This window comes from Cladophialophora immunda (assembly GCF_000835495.1).
Source record: "Cladophialophora immunda strain CBS 83496 unplaced genomic scaffold supercont1.6, whole genome shotgun sequence".
NCBI lineage: Eukaryota > Fungi > Ascomycota > Eurotiomycetes > Chaetothyriales > Herpotrichiellaceae > Cladophialophora > Cladophialophora immunda.
The window spans coordinates 3,851,988-3,874,087 of record NW_015622546.1 but is presented as its reverse complement, the minus strand read 5'-3'; the positions used below and the strand labels follow the sequence as shown (position 1 = coordinate 3,874,087).

Here is a 22,100-nt window from a genome sequence, read left to right as displayed (position 1 = left end):
GCTCACCAGGCTTCGCGGCTGCACAGCTGAAACCTCATGGGGTTTTGATTCCACTTCGCAATGGACGCCCTTGTTACTCCTCCTTGCAATTGACGGACAACCATGGAAGGGCTTCGACTCCAGAGACTCACTTTCCCGCTCTTCACCTCCTGGCGACTAATCATCCATGAATCTCCTGCCTGAACGCGTGGCACAGCTCGCCCTCGCGACCTTCAATTCCCTGCCTCCAAAATGTAAGCCACGCACTCTTCTAGATGGCACGACCGAATGGACGCCAATGTCGGCAGTGGTTCTGGCACAGGAAGGACAGGATGCTCCTCTGACTTGTGTTTCGCTGGCTACGGGAACCAAGTGTCTGTCAACTTCTGCCTTGCCTCGATGCAAGGGTCTCGTGGTCCACGATTCGCATGCTGAGATCCTGGCATTGCGCGGATTCAATCGATGGCTCCTTTCGGAAATCGAAGCGATCCTTCGTGACCCGACTTATACATCGCCCTACCTGGAGCTCACCCCACGAGACGACGCTGGGTGGCGTCGGGGTTTCCCATTCAGATTAAGAGACCATGTCACCATCCACTTCTTCACCACCGAGGCGCCGTGTGGTGATGCGTCGATGGAGATACTGATGGAATCTTTGCCTTCTGGCGACGCAAATCCGTGGCCAGTAGAATGCGATACCCCCACTTCGCTGCAAGGCCGCGGCTACTTCTCTCTCCTGGGCTATGTCCGTCGAAAGCCTGCCCGGGCAGACGCCGAGCCAAGTGGTTCCAAATCTTGCACAGACAAGCTTGCCGTCAAGCAATTCACTAGTATCTTGTCGTTTCCAGCTGACCTGTTCGTAGAGAGAACTCCGAGTGCCTACATCAAGAGCCTTGTGGTCTACACCGACCAATACAATCCCGTAGGTTACGAGCGTGCATTTGGGCCAGAAGGACGCTTGTCGCTGCTTGGGGACGCTGGAATCTTCTTTTCTGTTCAACCTTTGCGTGCGGACTTTACCCGTTTCGCGTTTGAGAGGCGACGGCCACATCCTGCCAACTCGATGCAAGCGACATCCAAAACAAGCAACATCTCGGTGTTGTGGGTGCAAGCGGCTGGAACCAACCGGTCGAACGTGGTTGAGGTTCTCATTAATGGCGTGAAGCAAGGTTACAGACAATGGGACGAGAGACTTGGCAAAGCCAGCACTGTCTCCAGAAGAGAGTTATGGGCCACCGGTCTGAGGATCAGCAGACTCCTCGAGAATCTTGATACCTTTGATAACTTGGGCAGCGTACCTGGTCAGGGGGATATTGGCTGGTTCAAAATGACGCAGAGCACACTTTCCGCACGAACATATGAAGAGGCTAAATTATCAGCTCTGAGAGAATCTCGCAGAGAATGCAGGAAGCATGTCACCGATATCTTGGACAACTGGACCAAGAACGCTGGCGACAGTGACTGGGATTGCGACTTAACTGAACGACTAATTCGCGCCACCCCGGGTCGCGATTGTCCTGCAAGAAGTTCACAGCCCTTTTTACACGAGAGAGGCAGCCAGGCGCTGCCTTGACAATCCTGAATTCACCAAGGCAGTTGACGGCGCAACTGTCACTGCTCCCAAAACGAACAGAGAGCGCCGCCTACTGCCTGCGCTCGTGAAAGAGTGACTACCTACGTGTGTCTACCCTCATCGCATGCCTTTTCAGACGAGGAATCTCCGGAGCCGTCGTCTAAATGTACGCCGACTTCTTCTGCATCAGGCCTCGAGCAATTGTCACCTCGTCGAGAACTGATTCAAATGCCTACCATGAAGTTACCATTCAGGCCAGCCTCTATGTCGCGGAGGCATCATCCTCCAGCAGAGATCGCTCCATTCTTAGACCCAGAACCCGGCAAGTCAACAAAGAGCAAAAGTTCAACTGGTAGGATCGGAAAGAGCAAGGTAGTCAAGCCTGCTACAAAGACGAATCCTGGTGCAAGCCGAAGCGTATCTGTAAGTACGAAAGAGACGGGCTCTCCCTGGCCTGACACACTTGAGAGTGAAAAGGAAATCTTCGGATTCTTGGAATACCATCTCGGCGTCAACCAAGAAGAGGTGCAGAGGTCCGTTCGCGAAGCAAGGAAGCAACCACGACAGTCTATCCGCAGAGCCCTCAGATCCGAAGGAGGCGATGAGATCGGTGGTGTTCCAGTGCAGATCTCGTCGTCGACGACTGTAGAGATCCCAATTCCCATCTACTTGCATGTCTCATTTAAATCGCTGAAGTCAAACACAGCCCTCGCTCCGACAGTCATGGTCATGCTGGAAGATCTGCCCGATGTTACCGCACTCTGTACACGGCTGACGACCAAACATTGCGAAGTGATTGGGAAGCAGCTGTTCGACAGCAAGGGGCCAAAGAAATGGATTTTCGAGAGCAAGGCTGGTGAAGAGGACAAACATCTCCACAGTCTGGGCCAAACCTTTTCCAAAGTATGCTCTCACCGTCGAGCCGAAAGAATATGCACCGATTTCTTCCACTTCCTTACCGAGATGAGACGTGTCAAGACTGAAAGGCTGACGCAGGAAGAGGAAGCGGAAGCGGAAGCGGGTCAAGAGCTCAAGAATTCGAAGGAAGACTCTGGCAGGAATGACGGGGGTCGCACCTCTGAGCGCGAGGTTCCTAAGGTGCCTCTGGTGGAGGACACTGCCATCGACGGATTCGTGGAAGTTTACTTTTAATGAGAGGAAGATGAAACAAAGGATGTGGATAGTCTTTCGGCCACTGGGAAGGGCAGTGAAACGCTACAGAATATCATTAAAGTGCACGAATGTTGATAGCACGAGGTAGGACGAGGAGACATCTGCAGGATTGAGTGGTGTATGGCATGTCTCTCGAAACCAGCTATTGTCCAAACATCCTGTAGATACTGTTGATCCTATCTTTCTGATATCATTGGTACTTGCAACGTCGTCTATATGCCATTCATTTTATGTATCCTGTAACCTCATCAGCCCTCGCCATGCATTCCTCCAACGTATGCCAAAACTTGGATAGATCGAGTGTCCTCGGAATCCTCACGCCTCCACTATTCAACGACTTTGTTATCACGGTCCTTCCAGTTTGCTCACCCTCCAAGATGACATCGACGTCCCATCTCTCGCCACCATTATCATCAAAGTCGATTCTGACTCGGGGGTCTGGATGATTTTCCAGTAATACAGCCACTGCGAGCGGATCATGCAGTGGCGGTCCTTCGTTTAGCCCAAACACCTTAGCATAGGTATGCTCAAAGAACATGAGCAGCTCGTTGAACATCCTCCTTAGCCTCGTCGGCCCGTTTACTCCATTCAATAGCATGTGCTGGACTTTGTGTGTTGCGTAGGCTTGGTGAGTCACATCCAGAGGGATGAGAGTCGTCTTCGATTTCAAGAGCGGGTTTTGAAAGACTGAACGTGCCGACTCTGGATCTGCCCATATGTTGAACTCTGCAAAAGGCGTGCGGTTTCCAATTCTAGCATGAGTGGTGCCTTGGGTATCCAGGTAAGCTTGGCCCATCTTCGGTGTAGGTTCTGATGTCAGCGTCGTTCCCGAAGAAGCACCAGGGTCAAAGAGCCCCGGTTTCACGAGTTTCAGGTGGTGAAGGACATATAATAGTCTCAGTCGTTGGCAACAGTGGCCCGAGCAAAGAGGAGACGTACCGTGACATGGGTGAAGTCTGCGCCGATCGCACCCCCCATAATGGAGAGGCCCGCAATGTGTTCGGCAACCTCTGGGAAGAGGGTGAAGAGGAGAGCGACGTTCGTCAATGGGCCGGATGCGACAAGATACGGTGTGCCTTTAGGTTGAGAGAGAAGCGCACTACGCATCTCGAGGATGGCACTGCAATGCGTCAAGGCGGAACGGCTTGGTTGAGGAAGGAGGTCTGTCCCTCCTAACCCGCTCGCGCCATGGATATCAGGAGCGGTATGGACGGTACGACAGAATGGACGCGACAGGCCGGGGAAAACGGGAATTTCAGGTTTTCCGATCGCTTCCAGCACACTCAGGGCGTTGAATGTACATTTCGACATTGGCGCATTGCCGTGCACAATGCTCACCCCGATGAGGTTAAGGGACTGATGATAAGCCGCAAGGAGGAGGGCACAGGCGTCCTGGTGAGCAGCAGGAGCTGTGAGTATCGAGACATTTCACATTGAGAGAGATAAACCAATATAACTCACGTCATGACCTGTGCGAGGCCATGAGTTAAAGAGGGGGCCCATTGGGGGGGAGGAGGTTGACCTACCGGGGTCACAGTCGACCCATACGGGCAGTTTGTAGGATGAAGCCATATCCTCACCCATCTTGAGACGCAGGACGAGGGACCACTTGTCCAAGGTGGTGCATGACTAGTCCCTACGGTCGACAACGATATCGCCGCCACTTTCGATTGATATAGGGCCTAAATAGGAAGGTCATCCGAGCACTTCCCGCTTCCGTCCCTCCAATCTGTCTCCCACTTTTACTCGTCCACCTCCCTTCTCGTTCGCAGCCTTGACAATTCCCCATCCACCAATCATACGTTGACACATCCTCTGGACACCCCTTCAGTCATCTAAACCGGTGAGCGAACCTCTACTGGCCCCTGCATTGCCAGCGTGGCCAGCGGGAACATCACTGAGCAGTTGACTACAAAGACCTGCGCAATGCTCTTCCGCGCCATGGTCCTGACATGACCGCCTCAAGTTCCTCTCCCTCAAGACCACCCTTCCCGACCATAGCAACGAAGGCTTCCTCCACCGCTCAGTCTTCCCAGTTGACCGTTGCCGCTGACAGCAAGGCCACCTCAGGCCCTCGCTCTGCCTCTCGAGCCCCTCCCATCACCAGAAGCCGTCAGGATGCTGCGGCTCCAGACCCTACCTCAGAAAGAGCGACTCTGTCCTTGATCAGAAGGACTTTGGTGGCAGATGGAAGTCATGGGGGGTCGGATAGGAGGGCCTCACCGGCACCAATTGAGGGGGTCTTACCACCACTTACCAGTTCCAATGAGGTAGATGTCCAGCTGTATGCAGTCGTTGCCATCGTCATCAAGGACTTTGTCAACTCATGGTACTCCAAGATCACCCCAGACCGAACATTTGTGGATGAGGTCATTCAGATCATTGCTCATTGCAGTCGCGCACTGGAGCAGAGGATACGGCAGGTTGACATCACGGAACTGATACTGGACGAGTTGCCTGTGTTGGTTGAGAGACATATTGCTGGTGAGCAGAAGAACATGAAAAGCCAAGTTGTGTCGTCCCAATATTGACCGTGTCTCTCTGTCAGCCTACAGGACGGCCACTACTGCTCAAGCTGCTCTGCAATACGGCGAAAATCCCCGACGAATCTATCACGCCCTGAACCCACATCCTGCGCTCGACCCTTCTCTCCCACCAGAGCAGCAACAAGCCTACGAGTCTGCCCACCGACAACTTCTTGTTCAGGGGGCATTGGCGGTCCTCCTACCAACCGAGGACCTGGCAAACACATGTCTCAGAACATTGGTGAGCGATATCATCTCCGACCTCATCCTCGGACAGGCAGTGGCGCAAAAACTCTGTGAGCCATGGTTCCTGCACGGGATTGTCTCAAAGGTGGTGGAGATAGTGACATCGCCTCCTACACATGCGCTTCCTGCCAATGCCGTCGATGAGCAGAAAATCCTTCAGCCAGACGGCCGCCAAAGCCAGCTGGAGCATTTTGGCCTATTAACTTCCAAAACCGCGACTCATGAGAGTTATTCGTCAGACCGGCACCAATCATCTCTTAGTGCGTGGTTTTGGAGACTGCTTCAGTACGCCTTCATCGCATACCAGCTGGCGCGGTTCATTCTCGTCGGCCTGGCGTACGCGCACCATCTACCCCGGAGAACCCGCCATCATCAGCACCTCCTCGCCGGCTCCACAACATCGCCGTCCAAAGACCAGCTGCCTGTCCCATCAACACGGCAAGTATCGGCGCCCGATCATCGATCCCCACGCGCTGTGATCAATTACAGAGTGTTCTCCTGCATATCCAGCATGCTCGATTTGACCATCCGCATGCCTTGGCTGGCAAGCTCATTGGGGTTTTGGCAACACATTTTGACTACGGGGCCGGGCAGGTACGGTGCTGCAAATTCCACACTGGACAAGTAAGTGCTTCCGCTCTCCTTTTTTCTCTACCACTGGCCCTCAGCCTCGTCCGTGTCCGTGAATCCCATTTCCCCATACCTCCATCTGTCTCACAACGGGGGCTTCGGTAAAGCTCTGATCCTTTTTTTATCTTGGGATGATTGCATGAAGGCCTGGTCATCTGATAGACCAGAGTGGTTGCGAGCCAATGGACCTTGATATCGGCATGTGCGGGCTACAATCCTCTTGTTCGTCATCCCCCCGTGTGAATCAGGAGGGTGTGGACCGCCAGACGATACGGGGATTCAGCCAATCCCAGCCGTTACGAGTAATGACGGTCACGCTTGTGTATTGTCACAATGCTCGATACGGGCTCCCATTGGACGGACTTGGACCTTCACGCTTTGCCAGATTCAACTGGTTTGTTTCTCCCTGGTTGTTGGCCTGGTGGTCATCCCCCCTAGCATCTCTCTTGTTTGCTGGTGGAGTTCGCCCGCTCATGCTCGTCGACCAACTGTACGTCAACGCCATGCCGACAAAGCTATCTTGAACGATCGACCATCGTGACGATCTTCCACCAAGCGACCACCTCGGGGCAGACGACCGAAAAAAGCAAAAAGATAAGTTGTCGCAGCCAATTACATCCCCGGATTTATTGGGCTTTTCTCGCTTGCCTGGACAAACGGTGCCAATTTTCAAACAAGGAGGGCGACATGGATCGGCCCCGCCCTTGCTCCCTCAGGTCTCCGTTGACTTGCCCTTCCCGATGCCCTGCAATTCTACCACTACAGACGACCCCGACCTTAGCCAATTGCTGTCGCCCAACTTGTTCAATCGCTAGTCTCGACCCTGAATCAGCAGATGGCCCCCCCGACTCAAAGTTCTCGACTTGACCAAGGCAAAATCTCACCCAGAAAGAGCCATTTTTGAAGTCGCTTACCAATGAAACATCTCGCTCCTCTGGCATTTTTGGAAAAGGTGGCAGTTTGCGGTCCCGATTGGCCTACGCATGGCGCTTTTCCACAATCGAATTCGAGTCAGATACGTCCGGCCTCCCACTTTCCTCAGCGGTAGTCGTCGGCTTCCTTCGGCACGTGCCGAGGGACAATCGAGTTTCCTCAGGCATTGCGATAATGGCTCCTTCGAAACCATATTCTTTTTACGTCACAACAGCGTTAACAACCCAAGGGGTCGGACTGTCAGCCCAACCTCCCACGGATATCCGTTATCTGTCCCTCAGGTTCGTCGGCCCTGCAATCGTCAACGGTTCGGATGGGTTCTTGTGTCACCCCGAGCGAACCTCGACGGGAAGCTAGTCTGCGTCTCCAGTTCCAGAGACCCTTAGACTTACCAACTTCGGCTTGGGCATCCATTTTGCAATATTCTGCACCCAGCAACTCCACCCCAACCTAATTTTCTTTGCAAGTGGCGCTTCGAGACTCGAAATCACTCGCTGGTCAGCTCTGAACAGTGGACACTTCGTACCACACCCTGAGTCCTGCATCATTTGGGCGGGAAGATTCGATGACCCTTGATCCTAGTCGCCTGGTCATTCGAATCTGTTGCAAACTGCCTGCAGAAACACTAGTCCTTCCTCGCAGTTTGCGCATCACTTGAAGCCGTTTTTTTGCGACTTGCCATGGGCTAGAACTGCGCCTGGACGCATTGGGCTCTTTTCCCAGGCATTTTCCACGCTCCTCGCTGGCCTGGATCACCAGGTATCTTCGCGCTTGATCTGCGCGAGCGACCACGCCAACGCCAGTCCTGTGAACACATGCTCGCAACATGCGATGCACGGACTCTGCGGGCGGTTTTCGGCGCTGTCCGCTCCACCTCCTGCATCCTGGCGCCTTGTCCTAGCCGGTTCATTGTAACGACGTCGAGGTCGAGGTCACGTGGACCCCCTTGAATAGTTTTGGAAGTGTTTGGGTATCAAGTGATGGGCGTCGATGGGCAACGATGAGGCGAATTGGGCAGCATTGAAGTGGTAATGGTGGTGTTTGGGTGCTCGAGATCCACCGGGGCGATCTCCCGAAACCTCGCCTCGGTGAAGCGTGAAGACAGGGCAATTCTGCGGCCGTTGAGCCCCGAGGATCAACTGGCGACGAGAACAGCTCTCTGACAGAATCGATTCAACCAGCTGTACAGCAGGCTGGATTGCTTCCACTTCGCAGTGTTGCACTTTTTCTTTTCGGATGGAAATGACGCTTCTGAGTGAGCGGTCTTGCTGACAACTTCATCTTCTGTGGACAGGTTCCTATATCACACAATCTCCACGCGCCTCTTCTCGCCAGCGTTAATCTCACCGCTCCTCCTGCAGATCCGAGTCCTCATATTTCCCAATAACACTCTTGGGCCGCCGCCCCCGCCGCCTCCATCTGTGGAAGAAGCACAAAAGATTCGGTCCAAAGCCGCCTCTGACATTCTCTCTTTGATCCCTAAACCTGTGGGCAAGACTTTCTTCGCCATTCAAAACACCGAGAATGCGGAAGATGAGGAGATGGAAATGCGGATAGAGGTCGAAGAGAGGTTGTTGGGGTGGACAGAGGATGCTGAAATGAACAAGTACCTCATCTATGCCATTCTGGAGCACGTTCTCCTGAGGCTTGTTCCAGAAATGAAGGACAAGACGCCCTCTGAGCTCCTGGCCGAGAGAGGCGTGGATTTGGTAACGTCGGGAGAGGGCGAAAAGGCGGAGAAGTGGACTAACGGGGCTTGAGGTTGAGATGTAGGGAGCACAGAGGAGGACCAGTTCCCAAATGAGGGCCAATGTTCCAAATCTGCGCAACATGTACAGGTACGAGGAATTGAAGAATCTTGCTGTTGTTTTAGCCCTTGGACTGAAGCCAATTTGACCTCCTGTCCCTACGTCTGCTAAGCTGAGATTGTAGAAGTAATCAGCCAACCTTTCTCGACTCCGGGGCCGCAGGGGCTGTGCCCAAGAACACTCCACCCATTATCCTCTTCTTCTTTGCTCTTTATTCTACTCCCATGAGTCCAGTGCGCGAGACTCGAGAGGGTGGTGACAAAAGACACCTCTTCACTGATACATACATTCCGGGTCACACCCACTCAACGAAAAGCCACCCACAAAACCTCCTCGGCCTTCTTTTCACGAAACCGTCCAGTCCACCCTCTTTGCACACGTTTTGAGACCCGTTCGAGCTCAAAAAGAAAATCCTCTACACAAGTGCGTCGAGGGTACGTCGGCCCCAGATCCTCGATCGTTTCCTTGTGCTCAATCCAGCGGAGCAGCTCCTCTCCTGCCGTGTGTGAGGCGCCGTCTATTCATCCCCCTTTCCCAGACCGGGCTCTGTCTGTTCCAGAGAGCCAAGCACAGACAGTCGAGCGAGCATGGACGGCGTTGAAGAACGGGGGCAAGAAAATATCGAAGAATGGAGGAGAAAGATGAAGGGTTCAAGGTGACAAAAAGGTACAAAAGTGGCACAGTAGGCCTTTTCTCTGACATTCTTCGACTCCTATATTCCTGTCTTCCGTCCTTCGATGCTATCTCCCCTCCCCAAGTCCACTTTCTCGCAAGACAGGAGGGATTTGGAGCGAGTTCTTCCCTCGCGTTCCCCGGTTCTCCTCTTTGTCCTCCTTATCACACACACACAAGCACTCGAAGAGAGAGAGAGAGAGGCAGAAAGGAAGATAAGTTCTGCCTGAGCTTACAATCTTTTAGGGCCGCGGCACGAGTCTCGACTCTCTCGCCACGGTTGTTTTTTGAACGGACCTCTTTTTCTTCTGGCGCCCTTTTCCTATCCCTCTTTCTGTGCCCGATTGGGTAGCAAAGGCGCCATGACACAGCAAGGGAAGAGAGAAGGGACTGAAAGAGAAGGGGAAAGAAGCAAGAAGAGAGAGTGGGGGAAAGACAGAAGAAAAGGAATCAAAGAGAAAGAGAAGGGAGAGCTCTTTGACTCCCTCCTCGTGAGAGGGATTGATGTTTTTCTACACGGCGAAGCTTCCTCTCTCTTTTCAATTGTCTTATCGATGGCACGTCCCTCTCCTCTGTTTTTGTTGCTTTGTCTTTTCTTCCGGCCCTGTCTGCATTGGGGCGCTTGTTCTTCGCTCTTTAATTCTCGGCAGCGGCCAGTCGCCCCTCTATGGGAGCGTGGAACGGACACATATCAAGGGTATGCTTCAGAAACTCTCCCAGCCTCTAAAAGAATCTGAGGTACGAGAAGGGGGGAGGGGGGGAGAGAAGAGGAAGAGAATTCCAGGGCGCAGGGAGCAAGCAAATGTCCGCCTCTGGAACTCCAAAACGTATACATATACATGTCCCTGCACAAAAGCGAAGCTGGGATGCCTTCCCTTCCTTGTTACCACTATCGAAATTCCTGCCTCTTGAGAGTGAATCAGGGCAAGAAAATGAGTGCTCGCATGGTGATCATGGTCTCATGGTCAGATAGGGGGCTTCGCGCGTTGCGGCCCAAGCCAAACCAATACGACAGAACCCCAGACCGGGCGCAGGTAAGTGAGATTCCCTCTCCCCCCTCCATCTTTTCTGCCACTCCTGCTCCATCTCCCCGGCGCACGCACCCCTACCTACGTACGAGAAGGCAGGGGGAGGGGGGCCTTTTTGAGTCCCGAAGCCACTGTGTGAGCTGCTAACTGCGCCCTCCACAGGATGGGGACCGGGCGTGCGAAATCAATCAATCAACGGGGGAGAGAGCCCTGACCTGACACAACCACCCTTCTCGGATCTATTCACATTTACAGCTCTTTCTTTCACTATACTTACCTCTCTGGATGCTGAGAATCCGGCTTTTCCTTTGTCTCTCCCATTCAGTCTGTCCTTGAGGGAGCAGAGACTTCACGCTGTTCTTCCTCTGTGCTTTCAAGAGCCACTATCCGATAACCTCATTCGCTTTCTCTGTTCTTCCTTTTCCTCCGTCCCCTACCTATCCTCAAGCCCCTTGACGCTCGTCTTTCAATCTTCAAAACAAAGCAGTGCGTTCTGTAATTTGCTGGGGAGAAGGACGGTAAAAAGAAAAAGTCCAAAGGAATCATCAGGAGGGGAAGGAGAAGGCAAGAAGAAAAGCAAGAAGACAAAGCTGGTTTCACTTGTCGACACAACTGAGGATGAAGGAGTTTGTATAACACCTTCAAACTGAGAATCCTGCTTCCAATATTCCGTCAGAGCAAGGGCGCACTTTATCAGAAACAACTGCCATTGTTCTGGAGTATTTGTGTCTTCCTTCTCTTCTGTTGTTTGGGAGAAACAAGTTATATGCAACACTCTTGTTTTTTTGTTTTCTTTTGGTCTTCCACCAAACTTCAGAGTATCCGACTTTTCGTCAAAGACCTGCATAAAAGGTGGTCTATGGCATGGCTTGTTTTTGAGGACGCAGCATTTCAGGGATTTTCAGGGCAGTTTCGAGGCATTCAACTTGTGCATTTTCTCGGTCCCAGATGCTTGTCTAGGCGGCTAAAGTTCAGCAGCCCAGAGGGACAGTTTTCCAGCTCTGGAAGCTCCAATCCAGCTAGTATGTTTTTTTCTCGTTTCGGGAGGAGCCATAGGACGAAGTCAGCGAGGCCTTGATATAGCACGTACACGATCGTTGAACTTTCTGTCCATGAGGTCAGTTGTTCTCAGGGAGTTGCACCATTCCTCTCTCGCGCTCCCGTGGGATGGAGCAACTTCGTGCTAGAATTGCAGGGCTCGCGGGACAAAAGTGAGGGCAACATCGAGCAGAAAGCCCCAATTGGCAGTAGCACCCATCGAATGCCTTGAATGATTGCTATTCTTCGAGTCTGACTTCTTTTTTCTTGCCGTTGCGAGCAATGTCTTGATCCCATTGGCAATGTCTCATTGCCAGGATTTGACTTTTCGGGCCATTTGGCCACTCAGCTCTTCAATTGGGAGGCTGATGTATCGTCCGCTCTCAGCTCTTTTTGGGCCCTGGATCTCCACCTGGCTTGGTAGTAGCATCATTCGATCTTCGTTATAGGGGAGCATCATTCGTTGTCCACTGGGGGGGTTTTGGTGGCCGTCTAGTAAGCGGGAACGACGTTTCCCCCCAATAGAGGATTTGACAATGGAGACACTTTGTTCTGACTAGACTGGAGAACCTTTTTCAGCAGTTCCATTGTTGGAAATAATCTGAGCTCACCGTCCTTTTGAGCCTCGTGAGTGGCCAGAGACGGTCCATTCATCGAGCAGATGCAGCAACATGCTGTGATATTGGTACACATATTGTGGCATCTCTTCTGCGTCGCTGTTACAAAGATGGACTTCTCCCTTTCCCGGAGACCCACGGCGTGCCTTGATGCGACACTCTTTTTCCTGTCCTTTCCAGATCAGACAGGGTGCATGGGGCGGTGAAATGAAGCTCTGTGGTCTGAGGCGAACGTTCTCGCCCATGGTAGTCTCAGAACGTGGTGGCGATATGGAGGATGATAGACGGCAGGGCAAGAGGTGAAGCGTGGGGGAAGCCGCAACCTGGTCCCGGAGAGCAAGGATCGCCAGACGAGAATGTCAAGAGGCCAAAAGCAAAGATTGTTGTCTCCAAGGAAGGAGAGAGGAAAGGAGACGGGTGCAGAGAGGTACAGCCGGGGGGATTCGACCATAGTCCAGCCAACGCCATTGGCTTTGATAGTCCCGCGACCGTCTGCGCAATTCTGTCCTGTAATAGAAACTTGTCTTCACTCAACGTAGCGTTGCATATCTTGGATGGCACCCATTGCCTTTCGTTGCTTTAGCCAGCCCCCGTCAGTGTCAGATCTCTCCTTGTGCATCCATGTCCGAAGTATTGGAGTGGTTGTCGCTCGATTGGCCATGGAGCAGGGCGGTACGTAGGAGCATCAAATACGGCCTCGTCGGTTCTTGAAACCGGCCGGCGAAGCCGCTGTCGGTGACTGGAACAGGAGTCGAGAAGGGAATAGAGACAGAGCTGATGCTGATGGAGCTGAGGCACCGTCGACGGTCCTGGGCGAGGGTCGCCGACTTACAACTGCGATCGGCAGGGCACTTGTCAAAAGAGTCGAAACCGATCCCTGCAATGGATTTCCTCCCGGACAGCCTTGCTAGCCTCACTTCCATCCCGACCTTCTAGGATGCGGCTTAATTCACAGCATCTCTGGTGATCGTCAGGATCGGCGCATGTCTCGCCTTGACGTGCGCATGGGGAAATAATGGAGTCCTGCACGGTTCTTTTGGACGTTGCGTAGGTAGTCATTGCTATCTCAGAAAAGCCTCCCAAAGCTTGCGCCGCCGCTGTATATGCTCCTAGCCCGACATGTTTCGCTGCACTGGTTGCTGACGCTGCTCCCCTTCAGGCATGACATTGCTCCCAAATGCTGCTGCATACAGCTGTACCCTGTACACCGTACACCACATGATCCTTTCATGTGCACATCTGTCATGTCTGCTGTTTACACGTTGCTGCGTTCACAAGAAAACATAGTTACTGGTTCATGAACTCCCTCAGGAAGGGAAAGAAGAAGAGAAAGTTATACACTCATGGTCCAATGCCCCCCGGTATCGACCCTCCACGTCCTTCCCAGCCATCCTCATTGTGCACCCACGGCCTAGTTTCCAATGTCAATACAAGAGAAAGGAGAAAAAGACAAGCATAAAACCCTGGCATGTACTGCGGTACATGATCCATGATTCGATAAGGCAATCGAAGTGGCCAAGAGAGAGGAAGAAGCGAAAACGAAAAGAAAAAAAATAAATAAACCCAATCTCTTCAAATCAATGTGATCCAGTCGCTCGATCGCTCGCTTGCACGCTCCCCTTTCTTCCCACATATACATGCCTTCATACAGTGAATAAGGAGATTTCGCCTCGGGGCTGGGTAGTGTCTATGTGAGTGGTCGTCTGCGATCGTAGGCGGGTGCCGCGTCCCGAACCGAGAGAAATTCGTAGAGTCATCTTGCTCTCTGGAAGTCCGATGCTGTTTCTCGTGACCATGGATGTGAAAACAAATGCGACTCCTGGATCGATGCTTTGTCCCTGCGCGTCCGCTGGTGCTAGATGTTCGTCATTCTCTTGCGTGTCTGTATTTTCCCGTCTCCAATGCTGGACGCTGTTCATAAACAAATGATTGTGGTCTCTTGCATACCAAGTGCAAAAGCTGCTGCGCCAGATACTTCAAAAAGGATCGTATCAATGAAAAGAAACAAATAAAAGGAAGTGCTCTGAACCGCTGTGACTTTGGTGAGCCGTGCTGCCCTTAGGTCGAGATGCCGAGAATGGTCCTCTTTTTGGAAATGCGAGGACTGTCCATAATGTCAATTGGGTGCATGCCTCCTGGCAGTAGCGGTCCTGTTGGTCGAAGGGCTTTAATTTTCTGTATCAGTTTACCAATCGCCAGGTAGTCGTCCGGTTCTGCGACAGTCGGGTTCTGTTCCAGCAATGCTTTGGTGGCGTGCAACGCTCGAATGATATCTTCTTCAGCCGGTGAGGCCGGATTGCTAATGGGTGAGGTATCTGCGGACCGTGGCAATGGTGGAGGCTTCATGGACGAGAAGCGCACCTGTTCAGGGTAGTGGATGTCAGGGACACTCTTATGTCGCTTCATCATCTGCCGAGGATCGATGGCGGTGGGTCGATGCTCTCCTATCACCGCTGCTACCGTGGTTGCTGTCAAGGATCGCACGGGCAATGCGGGTCTGTTCTGACTGGATGAGGATGGGCGAGAAGCGGTTCCAAGATTCGGTGCGTGGGAGTATGTCTGGCTTCTTTGACGACTAGACGTCCCCAACGTATCATCCGCGCCCTGGATCATGCCTGTGGCATCTTGGTCACCGCGTGCCATTCCCACCGACATAGGTGACATGATGGACTCTGATGTCAGCTCACGGTCAAGCTCCGCCTGAGTTTCGAAGGTTGATTTCCCATCTCCAAAGTCAAAAAAGTCTGCGTTCGTCTCTATCTTGACCATGGGCTCTTCGGTCTGTTCCTCAATCGCCGACATTGGAGGAGATACAAGACCATTGGACGACGTGGGTGAGCCGTCAAGCGGGGTTTGTGACAAAGATGTTGAGCTGGAATCCACCAAGCTCGAATCTGGATCGGCTTTGGGCGTAATGAGACGATTCTTACGCTTGAATTTCTCCAGCCAGTCGATGCTTGAAACTACCGCTTGGTCACTCCTGCTGAATGAGAATACCTGAGCTTGCTTCCGAAGATCCTCATCCGTGATGGGGAGCCCTTTCTTTTGTTGGTTCTTGACCCAATTTGTGAGCGTCTTCTCGAAGTCCGGTAATTTGGCCTTGGACTTCTTGATCGGACTGACGCTGTCCTCTTTCGGCTGCGGATTCATGTACTTGTCCCGCTGCCGCAGGATCTTCGATACCGTGCTACACACTATTAGTCCACGGGATACAATCCACCAGCACAGGTCGTCGCGCATACCTCCTCTCCACGTTGAACTTCGCTGGACTGGGTCAGAACGAACGGTGAAGTTGAGCACGATCACATACCTCCTATCTGGGTTTGCTTCATGGTGGGATTCTGCTCGGCCTCAATGCACATCTGGCGACGTTCCTCATCGGTCAACTTGCGTCGAGATGAGTTCGTCTTGGCGCTGGTTGGTGTCATATCAGAGTTCGATCCTGCAGACAATGGAGTGTGCATTGGTGCAGTGGCTAAAATGGGCGTTTGGTAGGGCCCCTGGGGTTGACTAGCCAGCATACTTGGCCACAAAATATTGTTAGGCACGACCAAGGGTGGTGGCATCGGTGCATGCGAGGACGCAAATGGAGGAGGCCGTTGTACGGGATAAGCCGGTTCCATTGGCATCGGCGTGGTGTGGTGATGGTGGTGGTACTCGAATGGTGGAAATTCCTGCATTGGTGAGATCGTCGTTTGAGGGCTGGAGGAATAACCATTTGGCACGCCGTTTGGGACACCGTTGGGGACACCGTTTGGTACCCCGTTGGGGACGCCCATCCAGCCGTTCTGGCCATAGCCAGGATGTTGCGAATCTTGGTTCTCTGGTGGCATCTTCAACAGGACCAACATCGAAATTCGAGTATTTGGGTGTTAGTATGTTGATATGGGCGCCAATATGATTTGGCGACGCATGCCACTGATCCTTGGTGAAGCTGTGATACAATGCACGTAGTCAGCGGCCCCAGAAGCCTGGCTTGCACAACCCCCAGAGCCTTGAAGCCTTCAGAGAGGACCAAGGTACAGAGGGCGCTCAGAGACCGGCGGGCGTGAGGTGTGCGGACCTGAGGTCAAGTTCGAGGGGAGAGAAGGAGCATATGATAAAAGAGGGAACGTCTGAAAGCGGGTGTGTGTGGGGAGCACACTTGATAGTGAAGCCCAGACAGTCTGCACGGTGCAGGCGAGGTCCAAGCTGGACGAATTGAGGAGTTAATAACGGACTGGGGTTGGATTTTCGACCGGGGCCCGACAGGCCTTGAGGAGACAGTCGACCAGGGCTTGCGTTGAAGGCGCGAGGGGGCGTTATTTGGTGAAGCTTGGGCCGCAGGTGCTCGAAGCAGGGTTGCTGTATGGGCTGTTTTCCGATATTGCTTTGTCCTTGTTTGGGGTGTGACGCTGCACAGGGCGTGGTGGTCCTAGATTTTCCCACGCAGCTCGAAACGTCTATGCTTCGAACGGCCAGTGAGAGAAAAGTCGAGATATGCTTTAGAAGGGGTCGTTCCGTTGAGAGGGCTTCCGAGTGCAATCCGCACGTCTGCAGGTCGCAGACTAAAAAACTTCAGGGCGGCAGACGAGCCTATAATGCAGAGCCTTAGGGAAGGTTAGCGGCAGCCCGGTAAAGGAACGGCCCTCCCAAACTCTGCCGACTAGCACTGGGTTTAGTATTGAGGGAGGGGGGGGAGGGGGGACCTTGCAGGCAGGCTTAGAGACGAACAGGGCATGCGTCGGGGCTTGCCCAGGGTGTAGCGCACCGTCTTGCCAATCCTCCTTGTCGCCTGGACCCGCCTTATTGCTCTCTCAATCCTCGACACGCCACACTGTGAGGTGCCCCGTAGCGTCAACGCCGCCTGCACAAATTGGCGGTTTGGTGAGTCGAGATCGTCAGCCGAAGAAGGGTGAACTCTTGATGTGTCGCAGCTTCACTAAAGATTTGCGACGAGGGGCTGAGGCGCAAGTTGAGGAGTTGGTCGCTTGGAGAAATCAGTTGTTCTTTAGATGTTTCGAGACGGAGAAGGGAGGAAGACAGACTAGAATACCACGGGCGACCATTTGTACAAATGCAGACTTGCCCTCTGGCGAAAGCCAATCCTGGTAGGCGTGTCGTGCTTTTGTCTCCCTCTGGTGCGTCTCTCCATACAAGGACGAGTCGAGATTCATAAGCCCCACGCTCCTCGCAAGGAAACCGAGCGGCGTCGAATTATAGCGGAGCCAAATGGGCGAGTCGAGGATAGCTGCTCAAATGAGTCGATGCAGAAACCTGCAATGGAGGCTACTCGTACAGCGCTCCGGCTAGCCTCGTGCCCTTCCTGGACGGACCGCTAGCTACCGAGTATGACGCGGGTGATCTGAGGGCCGCAAGTGATTCCCCTGCGGTCCATAGGATCTCCCATCTGCACAATCGCATGGCTCGCCCCTCTGGTTAAGGCAAGTCGTTAGGGGACTGGCTCTCACTATTGTCGTGGCGTAAAAAGTTGCAGCATCGCCGGTGGCCCCAGAGTCCTCCTCCCTGGGCGACCCCTGCTCGGTTTGGGACGGTACGATACGGTAAAGCCAAACCATCTGACAGTACGGATACGGGGTCGAGGGAGTGAGTTGTATTATTGCATGATCTGGTCAACCCGTGGGGGCAGTGAGCACGTAGGCGAATCCAACTACCCCCTTGTGCGACAAAGCGTGGGTCCGTGGAGAGAAGCATGTCCAGACTGGCTAAGGGGAGTTTGGCGAGTTAGAAGGGATAGGAAGCCTGCCAGGAACTCGCAGATGCTCACATTGGACTGTATCGAGTGGAGGTCGCAGCCACCAGCGGTGGATTCCTCCTCTTCACTCGCCGTGGGCTCCACGACGGCATCTGCCCCAGCGCTCGTTTGAGCGACCAAGGGCCACCTCCCTGGCTGAATATGGCGGGCGCCAGAGGCACTGAGGAGAAATGACGAGGAGCCAACAGGCACAAGAAACGAGGGTCAGGCGTCATGGTTGGCGGGAGGGAAGGACTCGGCGGCAAGATAAAGGACAGAGGACAAATAGGACGAAGGCGCCCACAGTACGGAGGACTGAGTGGGTATGGGGAAGATTTTTCTGAGACTCCCGACTCTGATCGTGAAGCCCAATCCGGCAGGCGAGTACAGGTTTCCAGTTCCCAGTGGGAGGAGGGTACCTAGGTAATCATGGAGTAGACCTTGTTGCATGCTCCTGGTCAGTCTCTGTGGTTGAGCGCAGAGTCGTACAAAAGGTGGGAAAAGAAACATGACGTTTTACGGGGTTGTGTGGTGAGCGTCAGTCCTGTAACTCAGTTGCCCAGATATGGCCATGTGCTACACCCAGTCAACCTGGTCCATCAATTCCCCTCTGATCCTTTCCTGTATGAGACGAAGCAACAATATTCCTCACTGTCTTCTCTGAGCGACAAGAAGTCTTTTGTTTGCCTCTATCCTAAACCCAGGATTCTCGATCGTCTACGAGGACTAACACTCACCACCCTCCCACGCCTTCCAGCCCTCCCGAGGCTTCTCCTCCCTTCTCCTCTACAACGTCATTGGCGCATGCATCGCCAGGGGCTCCCTGATCCTTCACCGCAAACGAGGGCAGTCCGTATAGGTCCACAATTTCAAGAGAGTTCCACGCCTAGCACGGGAACAAGGTTGCATGGGAAAACAGCTATGCAAGGATCCCTCCAGCCTCTGAGGCCTCAAGCAGCAGGTCGGTACGCGGACAAGTTTTGCGGTGGCCGTGACCTTGTTCAAACCCTGAGGTGCGGCAGACTCGGGAACCCTCCGAGCGTGGTCGTGGCGCTTTTAGGCAGAGGGCCAAATCGCAAAAGCTCAAGAGTGAAGCAAGCCCGACCAGGATGGTCATTGGGGACCGAACCCCCGCAAGAAGCTCGGACAAAATCGACTAGACAGGGAATGTCAGGGCAATCGACGTCTGCCCGAATTCGAGCTCTGGCTGGGAGGGGTAAGGAAGACGTGGATGCAAATTTTCTATCGAGACACTCGGTCTAGGTGAATGCGCTTCCGCCAGAGCGAGCACAACGACTGTTGCATCGACGGGGTCATGCTTCCAGGACAGTCCAAGCAGCCGGTCAATTAATGCACCTTGTGGAAGCTCCTCTCTCGTGCAGTTGAGTCTTCTCCTGCCCATCGTCAGTGGTCGCGGAGATGTGCTGCCGGGTCACCGATGGACTTTGGTCCGCATATCAGAAGCATCGCTCACCCTCCATGACCAACGTCGTTTCCATGCACCTTGCCCCCCTCGGCCACCTCTTCAAATAACCCCATTGAGAGGTCGTATTTGCAGCCTGACCTTGCAGCTCGTGCTCAGAAATGTCTGCGTGCGGGCGGAGAATTGACCGTTGAGCTCATGCCAGGGCAGGGAAGCAATCCCAAGCCTCTAGCAAGGATCCTGGTCGCCCACACCATCCACCTCCAGCAGCTTCTCCGCACTTGAAGACCAGGGAGCAGGGATTACCAATTGGGACATTCCTGCCGCCATTAATCAATCAATTGTTTCAAGACGAGGTAAAAAGGCGTCCCTTTGTCGACGTCTCCCTCTCCTTGCATGGTCATTATTGGCTGACGACGAGGCGGACTGCCTTTTCCACCCTGCCGCTTTTACGTGCAGCACTGTGTTCAGCCCATGACGTCGACCTCGTGATGGGGCTTCTATACGGCATACTGCATATCCTTCCGCTGCCAGTGGGTTCGGCTTTCAAGTGGATCGTGGCACATGTTCAAACTAGGCACACCAACATGCCTCACTGACTACTCCATCCTTTGAGACGTTTTCCCGCGCCAACGAGTCCCTGTCCATTATGAGAAGGTTGGGCACGAAATCCTTTCGGCCATTCTCGCTCGTTGCGCTTTAGGCTGGGTTTGAGCAAGGCGGCCACCATCATCGCCGCTGGATGGTACTTTCTTCTGCCCGTTTAGGCATTAGAATCCTAGCCCCTGATGATGATCAGTGACCGAGGGCTAGGGGATAGGTTGTTCTCGATCCGAAGGCGCGGGGATGGCGGAAGGTGAGGTACTTAGCCTCATTGAGCGGAAAAAGGGTCCGTGGTCGACGGTCTCGAACCTTGAGGCGGCCTCAATCCTCCAATACATGTTCTTGTGACTTTGATAGGCGTTCAGGGCTATCAAGCTGAAACAAATGGAGAGTACAACTGTATCACTTCTTGATGATGGTGACTGGATCAACAGCGTCAGCATGATACGCAATAAGCTTTTCTGACAGAGCCATTGTTGGACTCACTGATATCTTCGTCGGCCAATTCATGCGAAAGGCCTACCCGTTGAGGCTGATGCTTGACCGATCTGCCGTAGACTATCGCATGCTTGAACTGCTCGACAATCGTCTTATGGATGGCATTGCACTAAGAAAGATTAGTAGCCGAAATTTCCCAGGATAACTGTCTCAGCCTACAAAGTCTTCCACAGTTGAAGCGTTTTTCCTCAATACGACGGGGGCAGTGTAATCTGGCTGCTTCCCTTTGGGTTTGGTGTAGATTCGTTTCAATTGCAGCTTTTCCCACATCTGTTCCAAAAGCTCGTCGATGTTCCATCCGTGTTCGGAGCTGATGGGAACGGCATTCGGGATGCGGTAGAGTAGGTCCAACTCCTCGATAGTGATGGAATCAATCTTGTTGAGCGCGTATATGACGGGGATGTAACTCCTGCTCTTGGCTTCTAAGACATCAATCAAATCGTCAATCGTGGCGTCGCAACGAATAGCAATATCGGCCGACGAAATACGGTACTCGTTCATGACGGCTTTGATTTCGTCATGGTCAATATGCGTCAGCGGAACGGTGCTCGTGATGTTCAAACCCCCTTTGTCCTTCTTCTTGAAGACGATATTGGGGGGCTCCTTGTTGATGCGGATGCCGAAACCTTCCAGCTCCGCCTCAATGACCCGCTTGTCAGTGAGTGGTTTGTTCACATCGAGGACAATGAAAATTAGATGGCAGGTTTTGGCGACGGCAATGACTTGACGGCCGCGACCCTTGCCGTCCTTCGCCCCCTGGATGATCCCCGGAAGGTCCAGCATCTGGATCGCGGCACCATTATAGAGGACTTGGCCGGGCACGGTGGTGAGGGTGGTGAATTCGTAGGCAGCCGCTTCGGAATGTTGGCCCGTCAAACGACTCATCAAGGTGGACTTCCCTACCGAAGGGAAACCAATAAAGCCGACGGACGCGACACCAGTCCTGGCGACATCGAATCCACTGCCGCCGCCGCCACCAGATGATGAAGGTGTCAAGAGCTCCCTCTTCAGTTTGGCCAACTTGGCCTTGAGCTGGCCCAGATGGAAAGAAGTGGCTTTGTTCTTCTGGGTCCGAGCCATTTCGGCCTCGATCTCCTTGATTTTGTCCACCGTTGTAGCCATCGTGGGCTATCCAAGACGCAATGTCCGAAGGGGGTAATTACCGATCCGGGATGGGGATGGGAATGAGGCAGGTGATTGACGACCGCTGAGACAGGTCGGGGTACGTTCAAGGACCGCTGGGCAGTGATGTTTGGGAACGAATTTCCACAGTTGGTGCTGGCGGAGGATAGGGGGAGGATGGCAGCAATCGGAGGAGGGTAGAAACGGACAATATGAGAATGCGGTGTAACAATCCTTTGCGGTCTCTGTGCGACATGAAATGTTCAGAAGGATGGCGTTGAAATGGCTTTGTACAACCGCCACCACATGGCGGTTCGAGGCAAAAATTGTGTGGACGGTGCCCCGCAGATGGACATTAGCGGACAACAGTTGGGTGGCCGGCGAGGGGGCGCCGATGAGGTAATGGAATTGGACTGTCTTGGTGCCATGGCGGCCCTTGTGCGTCGGAAGGACGCTCTTGGGGGTGGCCCGCCGTAAGCCCTGGGCGCACCCCTACAC

The 22,100-nt window shown here is 53.4% G+C and overlaps 6 protein-coding genes across 10 annotated transcripts; 3 read left to right on the top strand and 3 right to left on the bottom strand.

Annotated features, from left to right (window-relative positions):
* Positions 1-78: 78 nt before the first annotated feature.
* PV07_10762 (uncharacterized protein) lies at positions 79-1,552 on the top strand (the record flags this gene model as incomplete). Its single annotated transcript, XM_016398121.1, has 1 exon — positions 79-1,552. Exon 1 carries the CDS (start codon positions 167-169, stop codon positions 1,550-1,552), a length of 1,386 nt encoding a protein of 461 aa, XP_016245312.1. The 5' UTR covers positions 79-166.
* Positions 1,553-1,816: 264 nt separating this feature from the next.
* Positions 1,817-2,704, top strand: PV07_10761 (uncharacterized protein; the record flags this gene model as incomplete). Its single annotated transcript, XM_016398120.1, has 1 exon — positions 1,817-2,704. One exon carries the CDS (start codon positions 1,817-1,819, stop codon positions 2,702-2,704), a length of 888 nt encoding a protein of 295 aa, XP_016245311.1.
* A 113-nt stretch (positions 2,705-2,817) lies between these two features.
* Positions 2,818-4,344, bottom strand: PV07_10760. 2 transcript variants are annotated; one of them, XM_016398118.1, is made up of 4 exons: positions 4,252-4,344; positions 4,187-4,194; positions 3,665-4,117; positions 2,818-3,521 (listed from the first exon to the last, which is right to left on the bottom strand). In XM_016398118.1, the coding sequence occupies exons 1-4, from the start codon at positions 4,307-4,309 to the stop codon at positions 2,949-2,951; spliced, it is 1,092 nt and encodes a 363-aa protein (XP_016245309.1). In that variant the 5' UTR covers positions 4,310-4,344; the 3' UTR covers positions 2,818-2,948. The 2 variants fall into 2 exon arrangements, with proteins under 2 accessions (XP_016245309.1, XP_016245310.1); XM_016398119.1 differs by having other exon boundaries at positions 3,665-4,194.
* Positions 4,345-4,489: 145 nt separating this feature from the next.
* On the top strand, positions 4,490-10,276 carry PV07_10759. 4 transcript variants are annotated; one of them, XM_016398114.1, is made up of 3 exons: positions 4,490-5,209; positions 5,274-6,120; positions 8,354-10,276. In XM_016398114.1, exons 1-3 carry the CDS (start codon positions 4,678-4,680, stop codon positions 8,817-8,819), a joined length of 1,845 nt encoding a protein of 614 aa, XP_016245305.1. In that variant the 5' UTR covers positions 4,490-4,677; the 3' UTR covers positions 8,820-10,276. The 4 variants fall into 4 exon arrangements, with proteins under 4 accessions (XP_016245305.1, XP_016245308.1, XP_016245307.1 ...); XM_016398117.1 differs by having other exon boundaries at positions 5,274-8,897; positions 8,992-10,276; XM_016398116.1 differs by having other exon boundaries at positions 5,274-9,301; positions 9,356-10,276.
* Positions 10,277-13,256: 2,980 nt separating this feature from the next.
* PV07_10758 (uncharacterized protein) lies at positions 13,257-16,814 on the bottom strand. Its single transcript, XM_016398113.1, has 3 exons — positions 15,533-16,814; positions 15,465-15,486; positions 13,257-15,409 (listed from the first exon to the last, which is right to left on the bottom strand). Exons 1-3 carry the CDS (start codon positions 16,071-16,073, stop codon positions 14,281-14,283), a joined length of 1,692 nt encoding a protein of 563 aa, XP_016245304.1. The 5' UTR covers positions 16,074-16,814; the 3' UTR covers positions 13,257-14,280.
* Positions 16,815-18,487: 1,673 nt separating this feature from the next.
* On the bottom strand, positions 18,488-21,938 carry PV07_10757 (ribosome-interacting GTPase 1). Its single transcript, XM_016398112.1, has 3 exons — positions 20,640-21,938; positions 20,469-20,589; positions 18,488-20,404 (listed from the first exon to the last, which is right to left on the bottom strand). Exons 1-3 carry the CDS (start codon positions 21,600-21,602, stop codon positions 20,385-20,387), a joined length of 1,104 nt encoding a protein of 367 aa, XP_016245303.1. The 5' UTR covers positions 21,603-21,938; the 3' UTR covers positions 18,488-20,384.
* Positions 21,939-22,100: the final 162 nt, after the last annotated feature.

Excerpts from the sequence above, each read along its gene's own strand:
- PV07_10760 (XM_016398118.1), bottom strand. The coding sequence starts at position 4,309 with ATGGGTGAGGATATGGCTTCATCCTACAAACTGCCCGTATGGGTCGAC. Across the intron at positions 3,522-3,664 it reads CAGACTTCACCCATGTCACG|ATGGGCCAAGCTTACCTGGA; the intron begins GTACGTCTCCTC and ends CCTACACCGAAG.
- PV07_10758 (XM_016398113.1), bottom strand. The coding sequence starts at position 16,073 with ATGTTGGTCCTGTTGAAGATGCCACCAGAGAACCAAGATTCGCAACAT. Across the intron at positions 15,487-15,532 it reads GAAGCAAACCCAGATAGGAG|CGAAGTTCAACGTGGAGAGG; the intron begins GTATGTGATCGT and ends GACCCAGTCCAG. Across the intron at positions 15,410-15,464 it reads AAGTTCAACGTGGAGAGGAG|CACGGTATCGAAGATCCTGC; the intron begins GTATGCGCGACG and ends AATAGTGTGTAG.
- PV07_10757 (XM_016398112.1), bottom strand. The coding sequence starts at position 21,602 with ATGGCTACAACGGTGGACAAAATCAAGGAGATCGAGGCCGAAATGGCT. Across the intron at positions 20,590-20,639 it reads CTTCAACTGTGGAAGACTTT|TGCAATGCCATCCATAAGAC; the intron begins GTAGGCTGAGAC and ends AATCTTTCTTAG. Across the intron at positions 20,405-20,468 it reads ATTGGCCGACGAAGATATCA|TCACCATCATCAAGAAGTGA; the intron begins GTGAGTCCAACA and ends CTGTTGATCCAG.
- PV07_10759 (XM_016398114.1), top strand. The coding sequence starts at position 4,678 with ATGACCGCCTCAAGTTCCTCTCCCTCAAGACCACCCTTCCCGACCATA. Across the intron at positions 5,210-5,273 it reads GGTTGAGAGACATATTGCTG|CCTACAGGACGGCCACTACT; the intron begins GTGAGCAGAAGA and ends TCTCTCTGTCAG. Across the intron at positions 6,121-8,353 it reads GCAAATTCCACACTGGACAA|GTTCCTATATCACACAATCT; the intron begins GTAAGTGCTTCC and ends TTCTGTGGACAG.